Consider the following 19,665-nt stretch of genomic DNA (forward strand, 5'->3'; position numbering starts at 1 on the left):
CTAATTTTCGTCTCCCTCGTTCTCCGTGTTGTTGTTTCCCGGTGACGCGGCGGAGGTGTAGCCTGACGCGGTCTCTTACGTGTCGGCCTGAATAAAAGTGGAGCTCCGGGGGCCCGGGAGTGACGGAGGGAGTCTGTACCGGTAAGAGAGGAGAAGTGTCCTGGGGGGTGGAGGGAGACAGGACGCGTCCCGGAGCGGGTGCGAGTGTCGCTGGCCTCGGCCCCGGGGAAACAAAGAGAATCATGGCGGCTGGCGGGGCTCGCAGGCGAGCTAGCTGAGGCAAGGCGGGCGGGAAGGGAGGGGAGTCTGCGGACTGACCACACGGAGGGAGCGGGCCAGGACGACAGCGGCGCGGGTGTTTGCACAACTTATTTCACCCCCGCCGAGACAGCCCTGCCCGCCGGAGCCGTTGCGACAACCGTGCAGGCGCCCTCCGCATCTGTGTGCTTGTGGCGCGTTTGTGCGCACAAAATAATAATAATCATCATAATCATAATAATAATAAACGGTAGTGGGATGCACCAGAAATAAATAAGGATGCGGAGATAACGGTCCGAGGTGGTGTTTATTTTGGCATTAGAAACGTAGCTGCCCCCTTTTTAAAAAAAAAAACCCCAAACAAAATCCTCATCTTCCCCTGCTGTAGAAGAGGCTGCGTTTGTGTCAGTTTTTTTTTCCTCCCCGTTTCGGAAGATCCCCACTATGGCTGTGCAGCTGAATTTGAAATACAGAAATATGCACGCACACACACATTAAAAAAAACAAAACAACAAGTGCTGAACCCGTGTCAACGTCGCCGGGCTGCGTGTGTGTGTGTGTCGGTGTGGGGCTTTTATTTCTCCCCCACCCGAGGGATGCGATCGCGGGTGGCCTCCGTGGCAACGAAGATTTCTCGGCGTTTTCGAAGAAGATGGGGAGCGCAAGAAAAACTTTGTGTCTGCAGCCCACCTCCGCCCTCGTCGTGGAAGCTGGGGGGTCGTACATGTGTGTTAAAACGGGGCCCAGATCAATGCAGACAGCTGACGGGTTGTGATCTATATATATATAAAAATAGCGAGCTGGCCGAAGGAGGGCCGATCAAGTCCCCCTGTGTGGTGTGGGGGTCCCTAGCGCCTATCCGGGCCCGGCCTGCGCCCCCCGGTTCCAGTTCAAGTGCCTTTCCTCGGTCTGTTTTATTTTATTTTCCTAAATCGCGGTGGGGAGGGGTGGGTGTGACCCGTTCAGCCTGCGGTCTCGTCTTCACGCCCCCCTACCTGGGCGGTCAGGCCGCAGGATCGGTGCGTTTAAAGTCGCCGGGGCGTTTCTGGCCCAGCGACCCCCCCCCCAGTCAACAGGCCTGGGCGCCGGGCAGCCGGCTCGGCGGCGGGGTCTCTGGCAGAATCCGGCCCCCTCACCAAGAAGACTGGCGCTCCGAAATCCGGGTTTCATGCAGCAGGAGAGGAGCTTCACTTGTATGATGAACTGCACTGCAGGGTGGAAGAGCCCACTGGCAGGTGTGAACTGGTTTCTCAGATCGCGGAGTTCAGAGATCCTGCCCCGGGGGAAACAATGAAATATTTCCCGAGCAGTGTTCTGGCGCAGAGCGCTCCTTTGTTTTGGGTGTTTTGTGTTGGGGAGGGCAAACGCCATTCACATTTTTATCACGGAACCCTCGCGGGGAATTCCGCGTGGAATTGTTTCCAAACACTTGGATCAAATTTGTTCAAATCGGCAAAAAAAAAAACATACAAAAAATGAAAGGGCCAGTTGTTTTGGAGCTAGAAGGTCCAGTTTTTTATATTTCTCTTTGGTAGAGGAGGATACAGTGGGGGAAAAAAATGTGCTTAGTTTAATTTTCTATAAACAGAAAACACATCACGATATGTTTCCCTTCATCCTCCCAGAGGGCTCAAGGGCATTTAAAACTGTGAACGGGAGACACGTCTTTACACAGAGGGTAGCGGGGGCGTGCAACAGGCTGCAGCTAGTTTCCAGAAAGAGGTATGAATGCGCTTGTGAATAAAAGCAGCTCCGCTCCTTGGCGGTTTTGCCTGGTCTGCTCTGGGAAGCCGTGAAGCAGCAGACGTGGTTACTTTGAAGAATCGGACTGAAGCACATGAGCATCTCCCACACTGCAGCGGTGTGGAATATATATATATACACAGAACTGTAAGTTTACGCTCTAAATGAAGCTGTTAAAACTACACATAAATTAACAGAGAGGAGTCACTTCTTTTAAGCCTGTTTCTGAGCGAATGAGGAATAGGTGGAGTATGTGGAGCGCTTCAGCAGCATGTTGTGGGAGGTGGAGGAATGTGGAGGAGGGGTTTGGTCTGGAAGCAGCAGGCTGCAGAGGTACTGCATTACAGAGGTGCATGTGTGCCAAGAGGGAGCCACAAAGATCTGTCTGCTGGGAGTGGGTTTGATTTCTTCCCCAAGTGGGAAATGACCAGTTCTGTTGTTGTCGTTCCCTGTTGATGTTTTGCTTTGCCATGTTTATAAATGCGAGTGGGGCTGGTTATTTCCACGGGGCTCCAGTTCATTGGGTTCGACACGTTGTGTGCAGGTGGGGTACAGGTGACAGTCACAGTGCAGGGCTGGAGTTCGTGTCGAGTCCCCTGTGTGCAGTTCTGGTGGGAGATGGGGTACAGGTGACAGTCACAGTGCAGGGCTGGAGTTCGTGTTGAGTCCCCTGTGTGCAGTTCTGGTGGGAGATGGGGTAAAGGTGACAGTCACAGTGCAGGGCTGGAGTTCGTGTTGAGTCCCCTGTGTGCAGTTCTGGTGGGAGATGGGGTAAAGGTGACAGTCACAGTGCAGGGCTGGAGTTCGTGTTGAGTCCCCTGTGTGCAGTTCTGGTGGGAGATGGGGTACAGGTGACAGTCACAGTGCAGGGCTGGAGTTCGTGTTGAGTCCTCTGTGTGCAGTTCTGGTGGGAGATGGGGTACAGGTGACAGTCACAGTGCAGGGCTGGAGATGTGTTGAGTCCCCTGTGTGCAGTTCTGGTGGGAGGTGGGGTACAGGTGACAGTCACAGTGCAGGGGTGACAGCTGCACCTTTGGCACCTGGCTCCTCTGCTGGAGAGAGGCGGCTCCAGCTCAGGCTTGCCTGCGAAAAATAAGACCCCCCCACTGACGCATTTTCCTCAGGAATCCGTAGTTCCACATGTTGTAGTCCGTCTTGTTTCATTTCACAAGAAGAGCCGCCGCTTGTCCACCGGAGGGGCTGTTGGTCACCCGGCGTTCTCGCCCTCCTGCCCCGCTCACTCCGACGGGGGGGGGTCAGTACCCCGAGGCCGAGCCGAGGAGAGCGGGGCCGTGCTGCCTGGGCTCCCGTCCAGCGGCGGTCTCGGCTGAAGCCTGATTTTCCCGCGCTGCCAGGTGGTCGTTTTGCCTCCCCGCTCCCTGAGAGCGCTACAGACGGTGTGGCGGCCCGCCCGCAGGCACGTAGCCAAGAGCCTGATTTCACTGGGGCCGGCGGGCAGCTCAGCTCGGCTCAGCTCTGCCTCTAACGAAACAGCTGCTGCGTATTCCTTCTCCTGGTGCTGATTTTCTTTTCTCAATCCCTCCTCCTTTGGCTCCTCCTTTTCTCTTCTGCTGCACAGAGGTCAAACTTTTAAAATGAGCTTGTTTCAGATGGGGGCAAGGCAGCCGTGAAACTGAGCGTACTCAAGCACCCCCCTTATTCCAGCAGCTCTGCTTGAGGCGTCCGAGAGAGTTAAATACAGACAGTCAAATAGAAGGGTAATGATTTGGATCACAAGTTCTATGGGAAAACGGGTAGTACAGGTATCGTACAGGTATTTGTTTCAGAGTTTATAAACCGACAGCTCTGTGTCACAGTGTTTTGAAAAGGATGGATCGTGGGTTGTCCTTGTTAGCTAGTCCTCTCCGTACGCTGGGCAGGGGAAGCTCCGGCTGCTCTCTCACTGTCTCTCATCACGGTCCATCTTTTTCCGCTGTCACCCCTCTCTCCTTTCCCCCCAGAACCTCATAAAAGGCTTCGGCCAGACACACACCTTCTCAACTACAAAAATTAGGCTCAAAAAGGGAGAAAAAAGAGAAGACGTTCCCAAAAGATTCTTAAGTAGACTTCGAATGAAACACCTTGTTTTGATACAGTGACACTTTGATTTTTTTAATAGTACCATAGTAGGATCATTTTGTAAAATTCAGCATGAGGCTTTATTATCTGTAAGTAGCTGGAAGTGCTGGATTAATGATAATGGATAATGTTTCTTTATTAGCCCTATACAATTTCTTGCATTAGGAATTCGTCTTTTCGCATACCCCAGCTTTTCTCCACGGAGACACAGACACACAGACAGGGAGGGAAGCTTGGGGTCAGAGCGCAGGGTCTGCCATTGTACGGCGCCCCTGGAGCAGTTGGGGTTAAGGGCCTTGCTCAGGGGCCCAACGGAGTAGGATTCCTCTGCCGGCCGCGGGATTTGAACCGGCAACCTTCCAGTCACAGGCACAGATCCTGAGCCACAGAGCCACCGCTCCTCCCATACTGTGGGTTACTGTGGGTCTGAAGAGTCTGCGTTGCTCTGAAACGTGTTGTGTTTGGATCTAAATGTGTAATGATCTCTATTGCGATTGCGACTCTAATAAGTGGGCCAATATAGTAGTGGCCCCTTCTGCTGACGTCACTTTTGCAGCTCTACGCATGGTTAGGTAACCTGCCCTGCAGCAGAGGCGTTTCTGTCCCCGTGTGACCTGAGAAGGGTGCGGGCTGTTCCATGTCCGCTACGCTTGGCGAAGAACAGAAGTTTGTAATCGTGAGAAGCTGCACTTTGCACGGAAAGATCACGAAGGTGGATTTCATTTTATGTGTCTAAATGCCCCATGCTGTAAGCAAAAACAACAACAAATTTGAATAGTTGTTTGCTGAAGGGCAGCATGGTGGTGTGCCTCTTAGCACTGCTGCCTCTCGGGTTCCGGGTTCGATTGTGTGTGTGTGTGCACAGTGATGGACATAGTGATTACTTACTAATAATAGGTAATAATGGCTTTCTTTACTGAATGTTATTTTTAAGGTGTGATAAGGCATCAACACTTACACAGTAAATCACTTAAAATGACTTAATTAGTGCTAAAAAAGGAGAGAGGATTTTCAAACAGATTGTCAAAATTTAAATTGGAATTTTTTCTAAGCATATTTAGTAATTGGCATTGTTTGGAAAGTTTTGCTGAGGCATTAAAAGGACCCGAAGACTGAACAGGGTTGTGAACCAAGTTTAATGGTTAAAAAAATGCGCACAGTGAGAAATCCGGCGCTTAACCTCTTGTTTTAGGGCAGAAGAACAAAAAAAAACAATATTTTTTTAGAAACGAATACTGAACTAAACCTTTCAGGACAGGAGATAAAGAGAAGATGCTAGGAAAGATGCCTTGGAGACAACTTTAGGACTTTTCCTGACAGAGGGGCTGCTGTGATGTTCTGTACACTAGTATCACAGCGTGTCTTTGTGTAAAGGTGCTACTGGCATCAGGCTATTTCGGCTTAAAGGAGGTGACCGGGACTACAGCTGTACTTCATTACAGCTGTAGTCCTGTAATAGCAGTTCTATTAATAACTCCCTGCAAATGTGCAGAGCTGTGCTTCCCAGAGGATCCCCAGCCCGTCACACACTGCAGGGCCGTAACCCACTTCATCCCCTGCTGAAGGGCAGGGCTCTGCGCAGCCAGCCCCACTGCCTGCACATCCAAAGGAGAAGCAGGAGATCACTTAGCCAGGTGAATTAAGTGCAGAATTTAAGGAGGCCAGATTCTTCCATCTCAAAATGGAATTGAGCCATAGAGCTTGGTTCACACGCCTGCTCCGTCCTTGGGTCCTGACCATGCAAACTGGACAGGAGCCCATCCGGCCAGCTCCACCTCGCTCCTGGGGTATGACGAGCTCAGCAGGGGCCGATGAGGCACGAGCACATACTTTGTTAAGTGATGTGTTTCTTTTTCCCAGTCATTAAGTAAGGGTTTGTTCTGTCCAAACCCTTCCTGAATAATAAGTGTAATAGTGGATTAGAAGAAGTAAAGAAGGTATTTGGGAGAATTGCCAGAAGTCAGTAAACAAACTCAATGCCAATGTATTTATCTCAGGGCACACTTCGTCATCCTTCCCTGTTTGAAATAACACCGAATCTTCCTCGAGTGTGTCTGTAGCAGTTTACTTAATGTAATACCAGCAGTGCTTACCTGGCACAAGTTTTTGGGGGACGCGTACTTCCCTAAGTGTACACATGTTCAGTGTGTTCTGCGATTACACCTTTCACTCTTCGCTGTTGCAGCAGGACTTTCCTGAGTGTTTCATACCCAGGTCATCAACGCACGCATTTCTGGTGGCACTGGACTCCTCTAACAGCTGTCTCGTTCCGAAAAGGAGGATTAGGTTTTCCTTTTAAAAATCTTAGAGGATAACATACATCTTTTTAAAAAATCTGTCAGTGCAGTCCTGTCTCATTGTAAGATGGGTAAGTCAGGGCCGATGGACAGATCAGTATTGTCTATTGAGTCAGGACAGCTTCTGCCATTGTAGGCATTGAAGTACTATGAACTCTTACGGTGAGGGATTGAGCGAAATGATGATCTTAATATGGAGGGGGTAAGATGATGTTTTTGTGCTTTGAGTTAAAATCTTTTAAACTAGGATTCTTTTCTATTGCTTTTTATATATTCTTAAATCTCTCTGATCTCCCCTGAGCCTTCAAATCCTCGCACCTCGTGTGATCTGCTGACCTGCAAAAATAATCACTACTGGTGCTGCGGCTTAAAACTGTGAGAGGAGTCTTCAGGAAGATAAACGTTCAGCTGGAGGCTGGAAAGCTAACACTGATCAAAGGATTTGTACTTCTGATATTGTTTTCACGTAATGTCCGTCTTTCCTTCGCAGGGGTTTTGCGCCGATGTGTAGTCATCTCTCTTGATAATTGCACTCTGCTCTATTCCCAGTGTGAATTCATAGCTACAGAACCCTCACAGGTGTTGGCATCACCTTTGGCGGGGCTGTAATTTTTGCGTTGTTCTTCCATTTGTAGCTAACTCAATGACCATGGAATCGGGTGCAGATACGCAGCAGGGTGGGGACACTGCTGTTGCAGAGACAGACAGCCAGCAGATCGGAGTGCAGGCACAGCCCCAGATCGCTGCCTTGGCGCAGGTAAACCCGGGACAGCCACACCTTGGGGACGGGGCGGGGGGGGATTCCTTTATTAAAAAAATGTTAGATCGTTAAAGTCGGGTCTTAAAAACCTTTCTGCCGTTCTCATCGCGTTTGACTTTTAAATTCGATTTCTTAAATTTGATGTTCAGATTTCTCGTGGTGCTTTTTGCCCTTGTACTGTCTTCTTTGTGTTCCGTGTCATAAAATGTCCTTCTGACGAGGTTTTAGGTAATGCTCAACGTGAAAAGTAAAAGTGTTTATTAAAGCATCGAGCCTTGGGGATATGTGACTGTGGACGTGTAGGAGTTGCTTAAAACAAGCACAGTGCATCAGCAAAGTTCTGCGTGCTGGACTGTCCCCGTGCAGTTTTTTAGCAGCAGGAATGGCAGTGTCCCATCGCCAGGTGGTGTTAATGCCCGTGTCTCGATGTGCTCTGAAGGTGTCCATGGCTGCAGGTGCTCACACCACCTCCACTGGCCCCACGGTGACCCTAGTGCAGCTGCCCAACGGACAGACCGTCCAGGTGCACGGCGTGATCCAGGCAGCACAGCCCTCCGTCATACAGTCCCCGCAGGTGCAGACTGTCCAGGTGAGAGCCGCGACCGGTGCCGTCGCCCCCAACCCTCACAGCTCCCCTGTCCGCTGTAGGGTGTCCCTGCGTCGCGCACTGCTCTCCATACAGGAGTGGGCGAATCGTCCAGGTGACCTGCTGGTCCAGCACAGCCTTGACTTTCAACAGCAGATCTGTTTCTCACTGTTTCTCACTGATCTGTTTCTTTTCATACTCACTTTTTGACTTAGACCGTTTTTTTTAAACGAGTATAGTCTGGATTCTGTCTGCTAGAGGGATTGCACCCCTGAATTAAAATATCTACCTCAAAAGGCTTACGAGGGGGAGCGATATCGGAATAGCTCAGTGAAGCTGGGATGCTCGTCTCCGCCTGTTCTCGTCACCGAATCCGCGTCAACAGGTGGCAGCTAAAATAAGGGTGACCACTGGTGTCCTCTCCGCATGGCACGTGACTGGTTCAGTGGTGCATTGTTTCAGAATCAGACATAAAACAGCTTATGTAGGGACTCACTGAAAAGCCCGTTAGTTAGAGACGGCTAACGAGTGCGACGTGGGCAGTGCAGGCCAGGGCTGGAAACCTGAATCCTAGCCCCCGGCATGTTATAGAAAACCATGAACGACTCCCTGTAATTTGCGTAATCAGATCCCTTCCTCGTTGGGGGCGTCTCGGTCCCTTGCCAGTCTGGTCAAGTCTCGTTCAAGGCAGCTGTCACATGATGGGGGTCAGCCCCGGCGACTGGAGAGGCTGAGCGCACAGGGGTGAGGCGTGAGAGGCCAGCCTCAGAAAAGCCTTGTGGGAAGGCAAGGAGCTGTTCCTGAAGCATAGCCCATTGGGCGAGAGTTTTTTCTCCCTAATTTTACAGTGCATGACAAAGTGGGAGCTGCGTGTGACTCTGTCCCACAGCAGAATGAGAGCTCTAAAAACACGTTCAGATGCAGCACTAACGTGCGAGATTCCAGAGGTGTCCAGTTGCCCATTTTTTAGTTCCAGCAGTTCCGTATCACGCAGCACGAAAGAACTAGCCACTAGAAAACGTTTTGGATTGTATGCATTGTTATTTCTGTTACAGACTGATTTCTCCTAGTGCACACTGCTGAGCTGCTATCTGCAGGTCCACATGTCTGCATGCTTTCATTTTTAAGTATGAAGCATCTTACTTTTCTCTACAGAGTGAACAATTAAAGTAGCATTTAAATTAGTTTTGCTTGAGTTGCGAGGAGGCTGTACGCCAAATTAAGAAAACACTTCACCGTCTTACGTTCATTCTAACTGCACTACTCTCACCCTGCCTCCAGCAGGTCCCTGTGTGTGTAGTGTGGGAGGGCTTGTCTTTTTGAAAGTCAAACTTATCATTATAATTTTTGTTACTGTATCTTATACAGTGTTTCACAATGTGACTTCTGCAGCAACTATTTCACATTTTATAAAGCCTTACTCCCAAACAGCCCCAGTGCGTAGCAAGCAGTAGGATTAACTGCAGTGTAAAACTGCTGTGTCTCTGGGGAAGGTCCTGGCTCGCCCCAGAATGTCACCTTTGTCTTTCTAGAAATTAGAAAGTGTGCTTGTGAAGGGTTCTTTCCACTTCATTCAAAGAGGGGACTCTGGTCTTTTCCTTCTAATGAAGGGGGTGGGGGGCTGTAAGATCTGATGTGTCAGTCGGTCAGGACTGTGGGCATAGTTGTGAGCGTTCGGAGCTCCGCGGTGCGGGGGGCGGGTGTGTTTCGGAGGAGAGACTGAGCAGGGCGGGTGTGTTTCCAGATTTCCACGATCGCGGAGAGCGAGGACTCGCAGGAGTCGGTGGACAGCGTGACGGACTCGCAGAAGCGCAGGGAGATCCTCTCCAGGCGGCCCTCTTACAGGTATGGCTGTGGAAACCGGGCCCGGGTCCTGTCCCGTTTCTTCTGGCACCCCGGGGGGGCTCAGCGGGGACTGTGGGATTGACTTCTCGCCCTGTTCGTGAGCCCCCCCCCCCCCGCCGCCAGTCGACTAACCATTCTAAGGCGCAGGAACCTCACAATGTGTAAGTCTGCAGTGGAGAACGGGCATGTCTTTCATTTGAGTTTGTAGTGAATTCCTAATAATATAAGAAAGGATCCTGACTGCTTGGTATTCATCTGTTGTGACTGTACTGTCTTCACCCTGTTTAAATGCCCAGGAAACATAGAATGACGCGTCTTCTTTTGAGGTTGATATGGCTTTTTTTGCAGCTTAGTGGGAACTTTACCTGAGCAGGCAGTACTTTTGACATTTATTGCTTTAGAAAATAAAATAAGGAAACCCTCCTCCCCGCTCCTCATTTTTACCCCTGCAGAACGTCCTGGGTCCGTTGTAATGTCCCACCAAACCTGCTTTAAAAATAAACTCCCTAACGGTGGGCTCTTGTGTGTTTGATCACTGACTCCGGTGCCGTTCCGCTGGGCAGGAAGATCCTGAACGACCTGTCTTCGGACGCCCCGGGGGTCCCGCGGATAGAGGAGGAGAAATCCGAGGAAGACTCCTCCGCTCCCGCCATCACCACCGTCACCGTGCCGACGCCCATTTACCAGACCAGCAGCGGGCAGTACAGTACGTGGCGGCGCAGGTCTTGGGAGGGGATGGGCGGTGTCCTGTTGCGGGCAGCTGGGATTGGGATCGTCTTCAGGCAGCTCGCCTCGGAGCGCCTCGGATAATGGCTTTCACTTCCTCGGCTCGACTGGGGGCTATTTGCTTTGGCGGCGATTTCGTTTTTTCTTTCCAAGCTGGCAAACGGCATTCGCGCTTAAAAGCAATTCAATGCAATACAGTAGTAAACGTCTGTGTTTCAACCGAGGGAGCAGGATTGGACACACTTAGAATGGGACTGTCTGAGGAAGGCCTACTGAAATACTGGACCACCCGGTCTCACTTAAGTTCGTGTAAACAAGCGGCAGCAGTAGTGGGTATAGTTGTTGACAGGGTGCATGTGGATTTTCAGAAAGAATTTTGTCAAGTTCCTCGTAAGAAAATCTTAATTCTCAAATTGCAGACAGTAGGCATTCGGGGAAATGCTTATTTAAAGTCAACACACCCCTTTCAAAGTAACGCATCTTCTGTCCCAACAGCTAGAAATCGGAACCCATTCAATCAGAATTTATTGGACCCTTATTTGCATATTGTAACACGCAACCTCCTAATTCAAAAACAAATGCTCAAGCATTCTGTGAAGTAATTAAAAACGGGAACCTAAAAAATGAACTCCCTGCATTAATCAGTCAGCCCTGCAGGTACAGGGTTTGATCGCATATGAAAGCCAACTGTATGATACGAACAGCAATGTGCACAAGTCTGCAGTTCTTTTCAGCATCATTTTTAATGTATGAAGTGACATTAGCATTTTTAATTTTCCTAATATTGATCTATATTCCTTTTTCTTTTTCCGTTTTTTCCACGTTTTGATTCTATTTTGAAATGAGTTTCGAGGCGGTCATGCTATGTATAATTCTAAGATTATAGTTGCAAACATCACTTTTTTGGGGGCGTTTTTCGAGCCGGTGGCCGTGTCGGCACGCGTGGGCTGCAAAAGGGACAGGTGGAGACTCCATCCGCGCCCTGTCCGGGGCCCTGGCTCACTCCGGCTGTGTCTGGCTTTCCCCTAGTTGCCATCACCCAGGGAGGGGCCATCCAGCTGGCCAACAACGGCACCGACGGCGTGCAGGGGCTGCAGACCCTGACCATGACCAACGCTGCGGCCGCCCAGCCAGGGACCACCATCCTGCAGTACGCGCAGACCACCGATGGCCAGCAGATCCTGGTGCCCAGCAACCAGGTGGTGGTGCAAGGTGAGCAGCACGCAGCGCAGCGCAGCGCAGCACAGTGGGGGTGGGGGTGGGGGTAGAGTCTCCCAGATCCACCAGGGACGGTATGAACTGTGGCTCTGTGGGGGGGGGGGGCGGGGGGCTGGAAGCCGCAGCAAAGTCACGTTTTGTTCTGAGAAGGGCCATCTTCTGGAGAACACCAAGGAAGACGAGCACAGGCTGTATTCCCCGTGGTGCCCTGAGTCCAAGCAGTTTTGTTAATAGTCTGAGTACAGCGCCGGTCACCCTCTGTTATTACCGTGAATTGAGCTTTAGAAGTGATCATTACATGTGCATTAGAATTATAGAAAATAAATCCGCACACACGGCGCAGTGCTTGTTTCTGATAAGGTTATCCCCCCGGCCTTGCAGGAATTCCTTAAATGTCCCAGACTCGGGAAAGCCATGTTAGGAATGAGCCCAGACTGGATCATCCCGCAACTCACAGCTGGCAGCCCACTGAAGCTCAGCAGGGGTGAGCTTGCCTGTACCTGGAGGGGAGACCTCCTGGGAAAGCTGAGGTTGCTGCTGGGAGTAGCCGTAGAGGGCGCTCACACTACAGCCTGTGTGGGTCCTGATGCCCCGTTTTTTGCGAGGGGGACAGGACACTGTAAAAAGGCGCCGTCCTTCAGATGGGATGCATAACAGAGGTCCTGAGTCTCTGTGGTCATTAAAAATCCCAGGGTGTTTCTCAGAAAGAGTAGGGGTGTTCCCCCTGGCGTCCTGGCCAGATTTCCCCGTGGCTTTTACCAGTCATGGCCTCCTAATAATCCCCCTCTCTGAACTGGCTCCATCACTCTGCTCTCCTCCCCACTGAGAGCTGGTGTGTGGGGAGCGGACTGGAGCATCATCCAGGTGGGGTCACACTGATGGGGGTGGAGGGGATCCCCATTACCTGTAAAGCGCTTTGAGTGGAGTGTCCAGAGAAGCTCTGTAGAAGTGTAAGGAATTATTATTGTTGCACTGTGGGGCGCGTGACTCGGGCAGAGTCTCCGGGCAGCACTAACACGCGCCTCGCCTCGCCCCTCTGTGCCTCCCTGCTAGCTGCCTCGGGGGACGTGCAGGCGTACCAGATCCGCACCGCGCCCACCAGCACCATCGCGCCCGGCGTCGTCATGGCGTCCTCGCCGGCCCTGCCCACGCAGCAGACGGCCGAGGAGGCGGCCCGCAAGCGAGAAGTGCGGCTCATGAAGAACAGGTGAGCGGGGGTGGGGTGGGGGGGGGCAGCTGCGCGGCCCCCGCCTGCCGGGCGACGCCGAGGAGCTCTCTGGTGACGTTCTCGGCTGGGAGACCAGAAACCGTTTAAAGAAAGTTTCTTAAACGCTTGCTGAGCTCGGCGGCCATGCTCTCCTCCAGCCTTTCTCCTCTAACAGTGTATACCAGCATGCTCATTGGGTCAATTGCTGCTCTCCGTACGGTGGCTCACTAGGTACAAACATTACGAGTGCTCTACACGGGGGAGATGAGATAAAATCACTGTATTGGCCATATACAATTTCTTGCATTAGGAATTTGTCTTTTCGCATACCTCAGCTTGCTCTCCATGAGGGACACAGACAGGGAGAGAAGCTTGGGGTCAGAGCGCAGGATCAGCCTTTTATACAGCGCTCCTGGAGCAGTTGGGGTGAAGGGCCTTGCTCAGGGGCCCAACAGAGTAGGATTCCTCTGCTGGCCGTGGGATTTGAACCGGCAACCTTCCAGCCACAGGCGCAGATCCTGAGCCACAGTGCCACCACAGTGCCCAGGTGGGGGGGGGTCAGCACCACGTTTTCAGCCCACGTGCTCCTTGCTCACCCTCGCCTCTCTCTGGTCCTCTTTCAGGGAAGCTGCGCGCGAGTGTCGCAGGAAGAAGAAGGAGTACGTCAAGTGTTTGGAGAACCGCGTGGCCGTGTTGGAAAATCAGAACAAAACTCTGATTGAGGAACTCAAAGCACTTAAAGACCTGTACTGCCATAAATCCGATTAGCTCTCTGGGTACTTTACTGCAAGCCTGTACAGAAACTGAGTCCAGTGCTCAAGATCTGGACAAGAGACTCTTGTTTTCTAAATGTTTTTTTTATGCTACAAACTGCCTATATGAAATTACAGGAATAGGAAAGGCGGGGAAAAAGGAGAAACAAACTTACACCTGAGGTCTTGGAATTCCCTGTCTTTAGCAGTGGATCTTGACAAGGAAAAGGAAATGTGGGCAAGACTTTTTAATCATGGATGCCATTTTTTTTTTAACTCATCTCGTTCAGAGAGAAAAAGGAGGCGATGGTGGTGTTGGGGGGGGGGGGGGTCTCCTTCCCCCCTCTCTCTCTCCCTCTCTCTGCCGCCCAACAGGGGGCGCTGTTCGCAGACTGCAGGGGGGGAGATCTCTGTACCCCAGCTGCAGGGCGGGGGTCTGGTCTGGCTCTGGGGGGGTCCCCCTGGCCTCTCACACCTGTCCCGTTCGTTGAGCAGTCTCTGTCACGGGGCCACCAGCCCCTGGGCTGCAACACGGATCATAGCCACTGGAACACCCAGGCGGATGGACGAGAGGGAAGAGAAGCACACAGAGGAGCCTCGTGATCTCAAGAGCATGGAGCCCTGCAGCTTTCCAGCTCCTCGCCCAGTGTGCAGCAGAGCTTGGATCAGCTGCAGCAGTGCAGGTGTGGGGTCTGGGTGCTACACCGGTGGTCGCTCATCACCCCTTCAAGAAAAGATGAGCGAGTTCGTGGGGGTTCAGCGGGGTAGTCTGAGCATGTTGCGTTTGATCCTTTCAGCTCACCTGAAATGAGGAGGCGTGTTAGATGGCCTGTTGGAGTGGGGTTTGCTTTCTGTGGCTGGTATGCGAACCCTGTACCCTTTGCAGCATTTGATAGGTGTCTCACACTTTTCAAAAGCGGATCGGTGATCTGCTCGTGAAATATTGGTTTCAGTACTCCTTCCAGTATTTTTTTGTGTTGTCAGAATTTCATTATTTACCTTATAAAGGTATTGCTAATCGGTTCGGAATTAAAATGAGCTGGGTTCAAGATGGGTCCTGGTTTAATTCATAAAGCAGTTACTCATGACAGTCTGCGAAGTGATTGAATAAGTAATGAGCACATATCAACAAGTCAGGCCTTTGGAAAATAAACTGCACACAAAGACATACACATGTACTGAAAGCAGACCAGTGGAATGGTTATCCAAGTTAGCTGTCATCTAAGACAGTTTTCTTTTCTGATGCACAATTTACACCAGAACGTTTTTCTCTCTGGCTTGTGGATAAAAATCAGGGTTCTTGCACAGTTAGATCACAGAGCTAGACGTTTTTTTCCCCACCTTCCCAGTTTATTACTGCTCCCCGTGTGGCGTGAAGCACGGTATACTAAGCAGATGGTGAACAGCTGCATTTTACTAAGGGAACAGTCAAATATACTGAAGTTCACACACTACTTGTTTTCTTAATAACTTTACACCCTTCTAAGAGAAAGTGTATTTTGTGCATTTGTAAAAAAACGTATTGAAATCGTTTTGCAGCTCTTTCTTTGTAAGACGCGAGGATAACAAAGGCACCTGCACACCGAGATGAAGATGTTCCCATCTCCTGTCTTTGGCTGTTTTTTTCCCCCACGTCTTTCAGGGCTGCAGATTATTACGGAGACAGGCTGCAGTCTTTCAGCAGGCATTGAGCACTAACCGCTGTCCCTCTTTCCCAGAGGGGGCTGAGGTTAGCAGAGAATGCGGCGCAGCTGCACTGTTCCGTGCCGGGCTGTATCCCTGGCGGAGCGCTTTGCTCAGACTAGTGCACAGGTCAGGCTGACGAGCCGCTGAGGCCAGCGGCCAGGGGAGAGCTGGCAGGATGGACAAGCTGCGTGTTCAGGACGTGCCTGTTGTGGGGGGGGGGAAGGCACAAGGCTGGAAAATAGAAGCTCAACTGCACGTTTTGCGATTATAGGTGCTAACCGGACAGTTACACTGTGTACCACTGAGCACCCCCCCCAGCCACACAGCCTGCGAAGAGGCCAGATGTGAACTCAGCCCTTGACCGGAGCTGTGTACAGGTTGTGGCCAGCGTGCCCTGGGCAGTAAGTGCCCTGCAGACAGCCCAGCACCTGGGTCAGGGAGCCTCCTCCACAGCACGCTGCAGTGCCACACAGCTGTCCCGCCAAGGAACGGGGCCTCGTCTTGTCCCAGCTCACAACACGGGGAGGGGAGGGGAGGACCAGTTTGTTCCTGGTAGGATGCCACATTGTATTATAAAGTAGCCAGTGGTCATGTTTTCATTTTATGCTGCAATGTTTTTTTTTCTTACAAATTGCCGTTTTTTTGTTTTTTTTTGTCTTTTTTTTTTTGATGGAGGTGGAGATTGCTGACCCCAGAAGGCCTCATTCTATTTGGCCTCTTACTGGGACACACTATTTCCAGCTACTACCTTGGCAGCTATTCCGAACAAGGCTTTGAGATGTAACTTCGTGTTCCGTTCCATTGTCTGTAAGGAAGTTGGGAATGTTACTACCAGCGCTGAACTCTGACAGGTTTATCTGATGTATTTTTTTTTAAATGTTTTTATGAACAAACGAATCATTGAGCAAAGTAAACAACAGCAAAAAGAGGCAGGAATTTTCTCGGGAGAGCAGCGATGTTCTTTCATCCATACAGATTGTCTGTTCACGCCGGTCTGGGTGTTCAGGAGAAAACATCGGAACTGTAGATGATTAATCAGTGGTGACAAAACTGCAGAATGAAATAATGAATTGGATTGTTTTGTTTTGTGGTAAGTTAACACGCTGGAAAGCAGGGTGGCTGCAGGTATCCAGCTGAAATCCTATATTTGGAGCGTAGGGTTAAAAACAGCTTCCTGGCTGGTTGCAAGAACCATTGCTCTCCACTGAGAACCTTCTGCAGGACATTACTTCAATTATGGTAATTAAACTTGACGGTTAGGCCCCATATTTAATCATTGTCATCATATCTTCTGAATTGTGGGACTCGCAGAAATCTTCTGTTTTCACAAGGAATCATTTTGTTGAGTGGGAGGGGAGCACTATAATTTTCTGAAAAAAAAGTATTTTAATTTGCTCAGCGAGAAATGATCTTCCCATATCTGGTCACCCTTGTTTTTATGTGGTAGACGGCAAAGACCTGGGGCTGGTCAGACACTAAAACTTCACAGAATATGAACGACCTGGATTGTGAATATGAAAGAAAACCAAGTCACCGACAGGTGATCTGTCCGTAGGGTTCACATTTTCAATTGCATGTTTCTCTTTGATGTGAGGAGCTAAAAGGAATAAGAAATCTTACATTTATATAGTTGCTATTTTTATTATGGATACAGAAGTGCTGATACAGTATTGCTTTGCTTGTTTTATTTTTATACATTAAAGGCTTGTTAAAATTTATAGAATTCATAGTATTGTATATGTTTAATATTATATGAGGGGGAATAAGCGATTAATCCACAGGGTCAGTGTGCTGCTCTTGCCTTTGCTATTAATAAATGTATTCAAACAATAACGTGCGGCCATAGGGGTTTGCAGCTCTAACAGATCGAGGTTTTGCTCTGCAGTATAAATGGCGGTTTTAAGTTGGGAAAGGTTTATTCTAATGATTCTTAAGTCTTCAGTGTTTGGTTCCCTAGGGCCTTGTAATATTGGGGCAATCAAATACTACTTCACCTGACTTGTTCCAGATTTTCACACCACCACCTGGCAGTTGGTCATTTTGATTCAGCCCACCCCTTACCCAGACCTGCACTGGAAAGGATTGAAAGACCTGGTGTTTGACTAAAACTGTATCAGCAGGAGGGTGCAATGCACGGGTTTAATAGCCCGTGTGGCCCTCCTGGTCTGGTGCAGCCAGCTGAGCACTGAATGACTTAAGCGCGCCAGTTCTTTGATTAACTGGTAAAGGTTAGATGTTCATTGACGGTTTTCCAGCTTTCTGCCGTATAACTGCTTGCGCAAACCCTGTTGTGAAGGACGAGACGTGCCTCTGGGGCAGTCTTTCTTCTGTCCTCGCTCCCGAGCCCGTCGTCCCTGTCCTGTGGCCCCTAGGCCTCTCTGGTTCACCTGGGGATGGGACTGCCACGATGCACTTAACCAGGAAGACTTCTCTCCCCTGGACCCCATTCTTTTGTTTACCCCAGTGTGTTTGAAGAGGGAGCGTTCAAGCGCTCAGATTGAACCCAGATCACTCCGAAAGCAGCCTGGTGTGGTACTGAGGTTGTTGACCCCCGTAGCTCGGAAATCTCTGCGAGGTGAGGGACATCATTAGAGGGGTCATGCAGCATAACCTCTTGCGCATAGGAATTCAAAAAAGGAGCACTTTTTCTAAGTGTGTGTTCTAAAGTAAATGTATAAGAACAAAAACCTGCAATGTTCTTGCCTGCAGTACTTTATTTTTGCCTGGGGAAAAAGATGGCTGGTGTAGACTTACAGCAGACACAGCGTGAGGTTGTGAAATCAACGTTTTGATTAAACAAGCACGGGCCATACTGATCTGAGTGGATAAGAGTATGGGTTGGTAGCACATAACTATGTTATGGTTATATGAGACTCAATTATCAACGTTGACTATAAATGTCTGGGCTGGTTTAGTGCTGGTAAACCTTGTGACTGCCCCCTCATCTGAATGTGGTATGAACAAATTTTTTTGTTAAGGGAAAATTTATCTCTGTACTTCAAAATTACAGGATCTGCAATTTTTTTTTAAAAAAAGGGAGCAGAGAGCACCAGAGTTCATAAACAAATTGAAACCTGAATTGATGAACGAGATGTGATGCACCACTCTGCATTAATTAAATGCATCCATGCCTTTTGAATGCCTGTTAACTAGATTCCTGCTGGATTGTACTAGCCTTAGACTGATCCTGGCATTGCTCAGCTAATGAGTTGTTGGCACCTGTTGAGGTGAGCTCACTGAAGGCCAGCTTAAACCACAGCTTCAGCCGTGCCTGTGAAATCCAGTGAGACTTCCAATGATTAACCTGCACCGCCCATGTGAATTAAAGCAAGTGGAGGAGAAGGACAAAGGGTACTACAAAGGCCCGCACAGCAGGTCAGTTCTGGTACTATCTTTGATTTCTTTTGTACAGCATCTTTCACAGTGAAGCGTCAAGACAGTACTTTCTCAAAACGTCAAAAGCAGCAGAAGGTGGCCTTTGTGAACGACTTTCGTCCTCTCCTCCTCCCGTCCAGCCCATGCACGTAAAGTAGCACCCCTATCGTTATCCCAGGTGGAAACAGGCAATGATAAAGCTCGCATGGGGTCACCAGGCACAGGCGAGGAGGAGCAGTGCAGTTCCTGGTTTTCCCCAAAAGGCAGCAGTCGCACCCAAGCACCTCACCTCAGTGCTGGTTTTGTTTTTGTGTACATTTTTTTTTTAATTTGTTTTTCCACGCAGCTTGCCAAGCCTAGCCCTCCTAGGGAAAGCACTGTATTTAGCTCGAGGGAGCATGTCCCTTTCTGCGTTTCTTCCAAGACGGCCACCTTGTCTCCAGATGGGTTACTCGGCGGCTGTCCGGGCTGTGTGCACGGTGCTCGCAGAAGAACTGTGAGAAAAGCCGCAATGACATGGCTTGTGTAACTGTCCCTGGTGCTCCAGAACTGCCAGAGAAGAGGAATTGTGTTTTATAAATCTTTTTGTGCTTTATTTGTACAATGCCAATTTTACTAAGCATAATTTTTAAACACTATGTGTGTGTATATATATATATGAAGCTAGCAGCATCTTTTGTGTTTCGGTAGCGTAGCGGTACACTGTCTATATGAACTGTCTGTGAATCTTTACGGTTTCATTCACTCCTGCATTGCGATTAAAAATCTCTGCACCCGCCTTGTTTAAAATGAACGTTTTGTGACACCGATCTGTTGTAACACCCTTTTATAGACTTATGTAAAGCCACATTAAAAAAAAATGCTTTTAAAATTAACTGTTTTCTATTTGGGGGAAAAAAAAATGTATTAAACTGTTTTGAGCTTGACTTAAAATCTCTGCTCGAGAGTGCTTTCCACTTCATCTCCTCTAATCCAAAATATAAAAGTGTGTATTACAAGTTCTAACCAACTTTTTAAAATATATTTTAAACTGTCGAACACGAGTGAATTAAATGGATTGAAATGATAACTTCAGTGGATTGAAACAGGATGGATAATAGATTGAAACAGTAGCTTAACAGTGTTAAATGAGC

At 49.5% G+C, this 19,665-nt stretch overlaps 1 protein-coding gene across 2 annotated transcripts; it reads left to right on the forward strand.

The window, feature by feature from the left end:
- creb1b (cAMP responsive element binding protein 1b) lies at window positions 1–19,407 on the forward strand. 2 transcript variants are annotated; one of them, XR_015926327.1, is made up of 9 exons: window positions 1–141; window positions 7,013–7,134; window positions 7,577–7,726; window positions 9,468–9,568; window positions 10,132–10,274; window positions 11,324–11,506; window positions 12,566–12,719; window positions 13,343–14,154; window positions 15,833–19,407. XR_015926327.1 is itself a non-coding variant. In XM_088605835.1 (8 exons), exons 2-8 carry the CDS (start codon window positions 7,021–7,023, stop codon window positions 13,485–13,487), a joined length of 990 nt encoding a protein of 329 aa, XP_088461961.1. In that variant the 5' UTR covers window positions 1–141; window positions 7,013–7,020; the 3' UTR covers window positions 13,488–19,407. The 2 variants fall into 2 exon arrangements, 1 of the variants encoding a protein (XP_088461961.1); XM_088605835.1 differs by having other exon boundaries at window positions 13,343–19,407.
- The last annotated feature ends 258 nt before the right edge of the window (window positions 19,408–19,665 follow it).

This window comes from Lepisosteus platostomus, chromosome 14 (assembly GCF_059453375.1).
Source record: "Lepisosteus platostomus isolate fLepPlt1 chromosome 14, fLepPlt1.hap1, whole genome shotgun sequence".
In the NCBI taxonomy this organism is placed as follows: domain Eukaryota; kingdom Metazoa; phylum Chordata; class Actinopteri; order Semionotiformes; family Lepisosteidae; genus Lepisosteus; species Lepisosteus platostomus.

Coding starts and splice junctions, on each gene's coding strand:
- creb1b (XM_088605835.1), top strand. CDS start 7,021: ATGACCATGGAATCGGGTGCAGATACGCAGCAGGGTGGGGACACTGCT. Junction 7,135..7,576: donor AGATCGCTGCCTTGGCGCAG/GTAAACCCGGGA, acceptor TGTGCTCTGAAG/GTGTCCATGGCTGCAGGTGC. Junction 11,507..12,565: donor CAACCAGGTGGTGGTGCAAG/GTGAGCAGCACG, acceptor CCTCCCTGCTAG/CTGCCTCGGGGGACGTGCAG.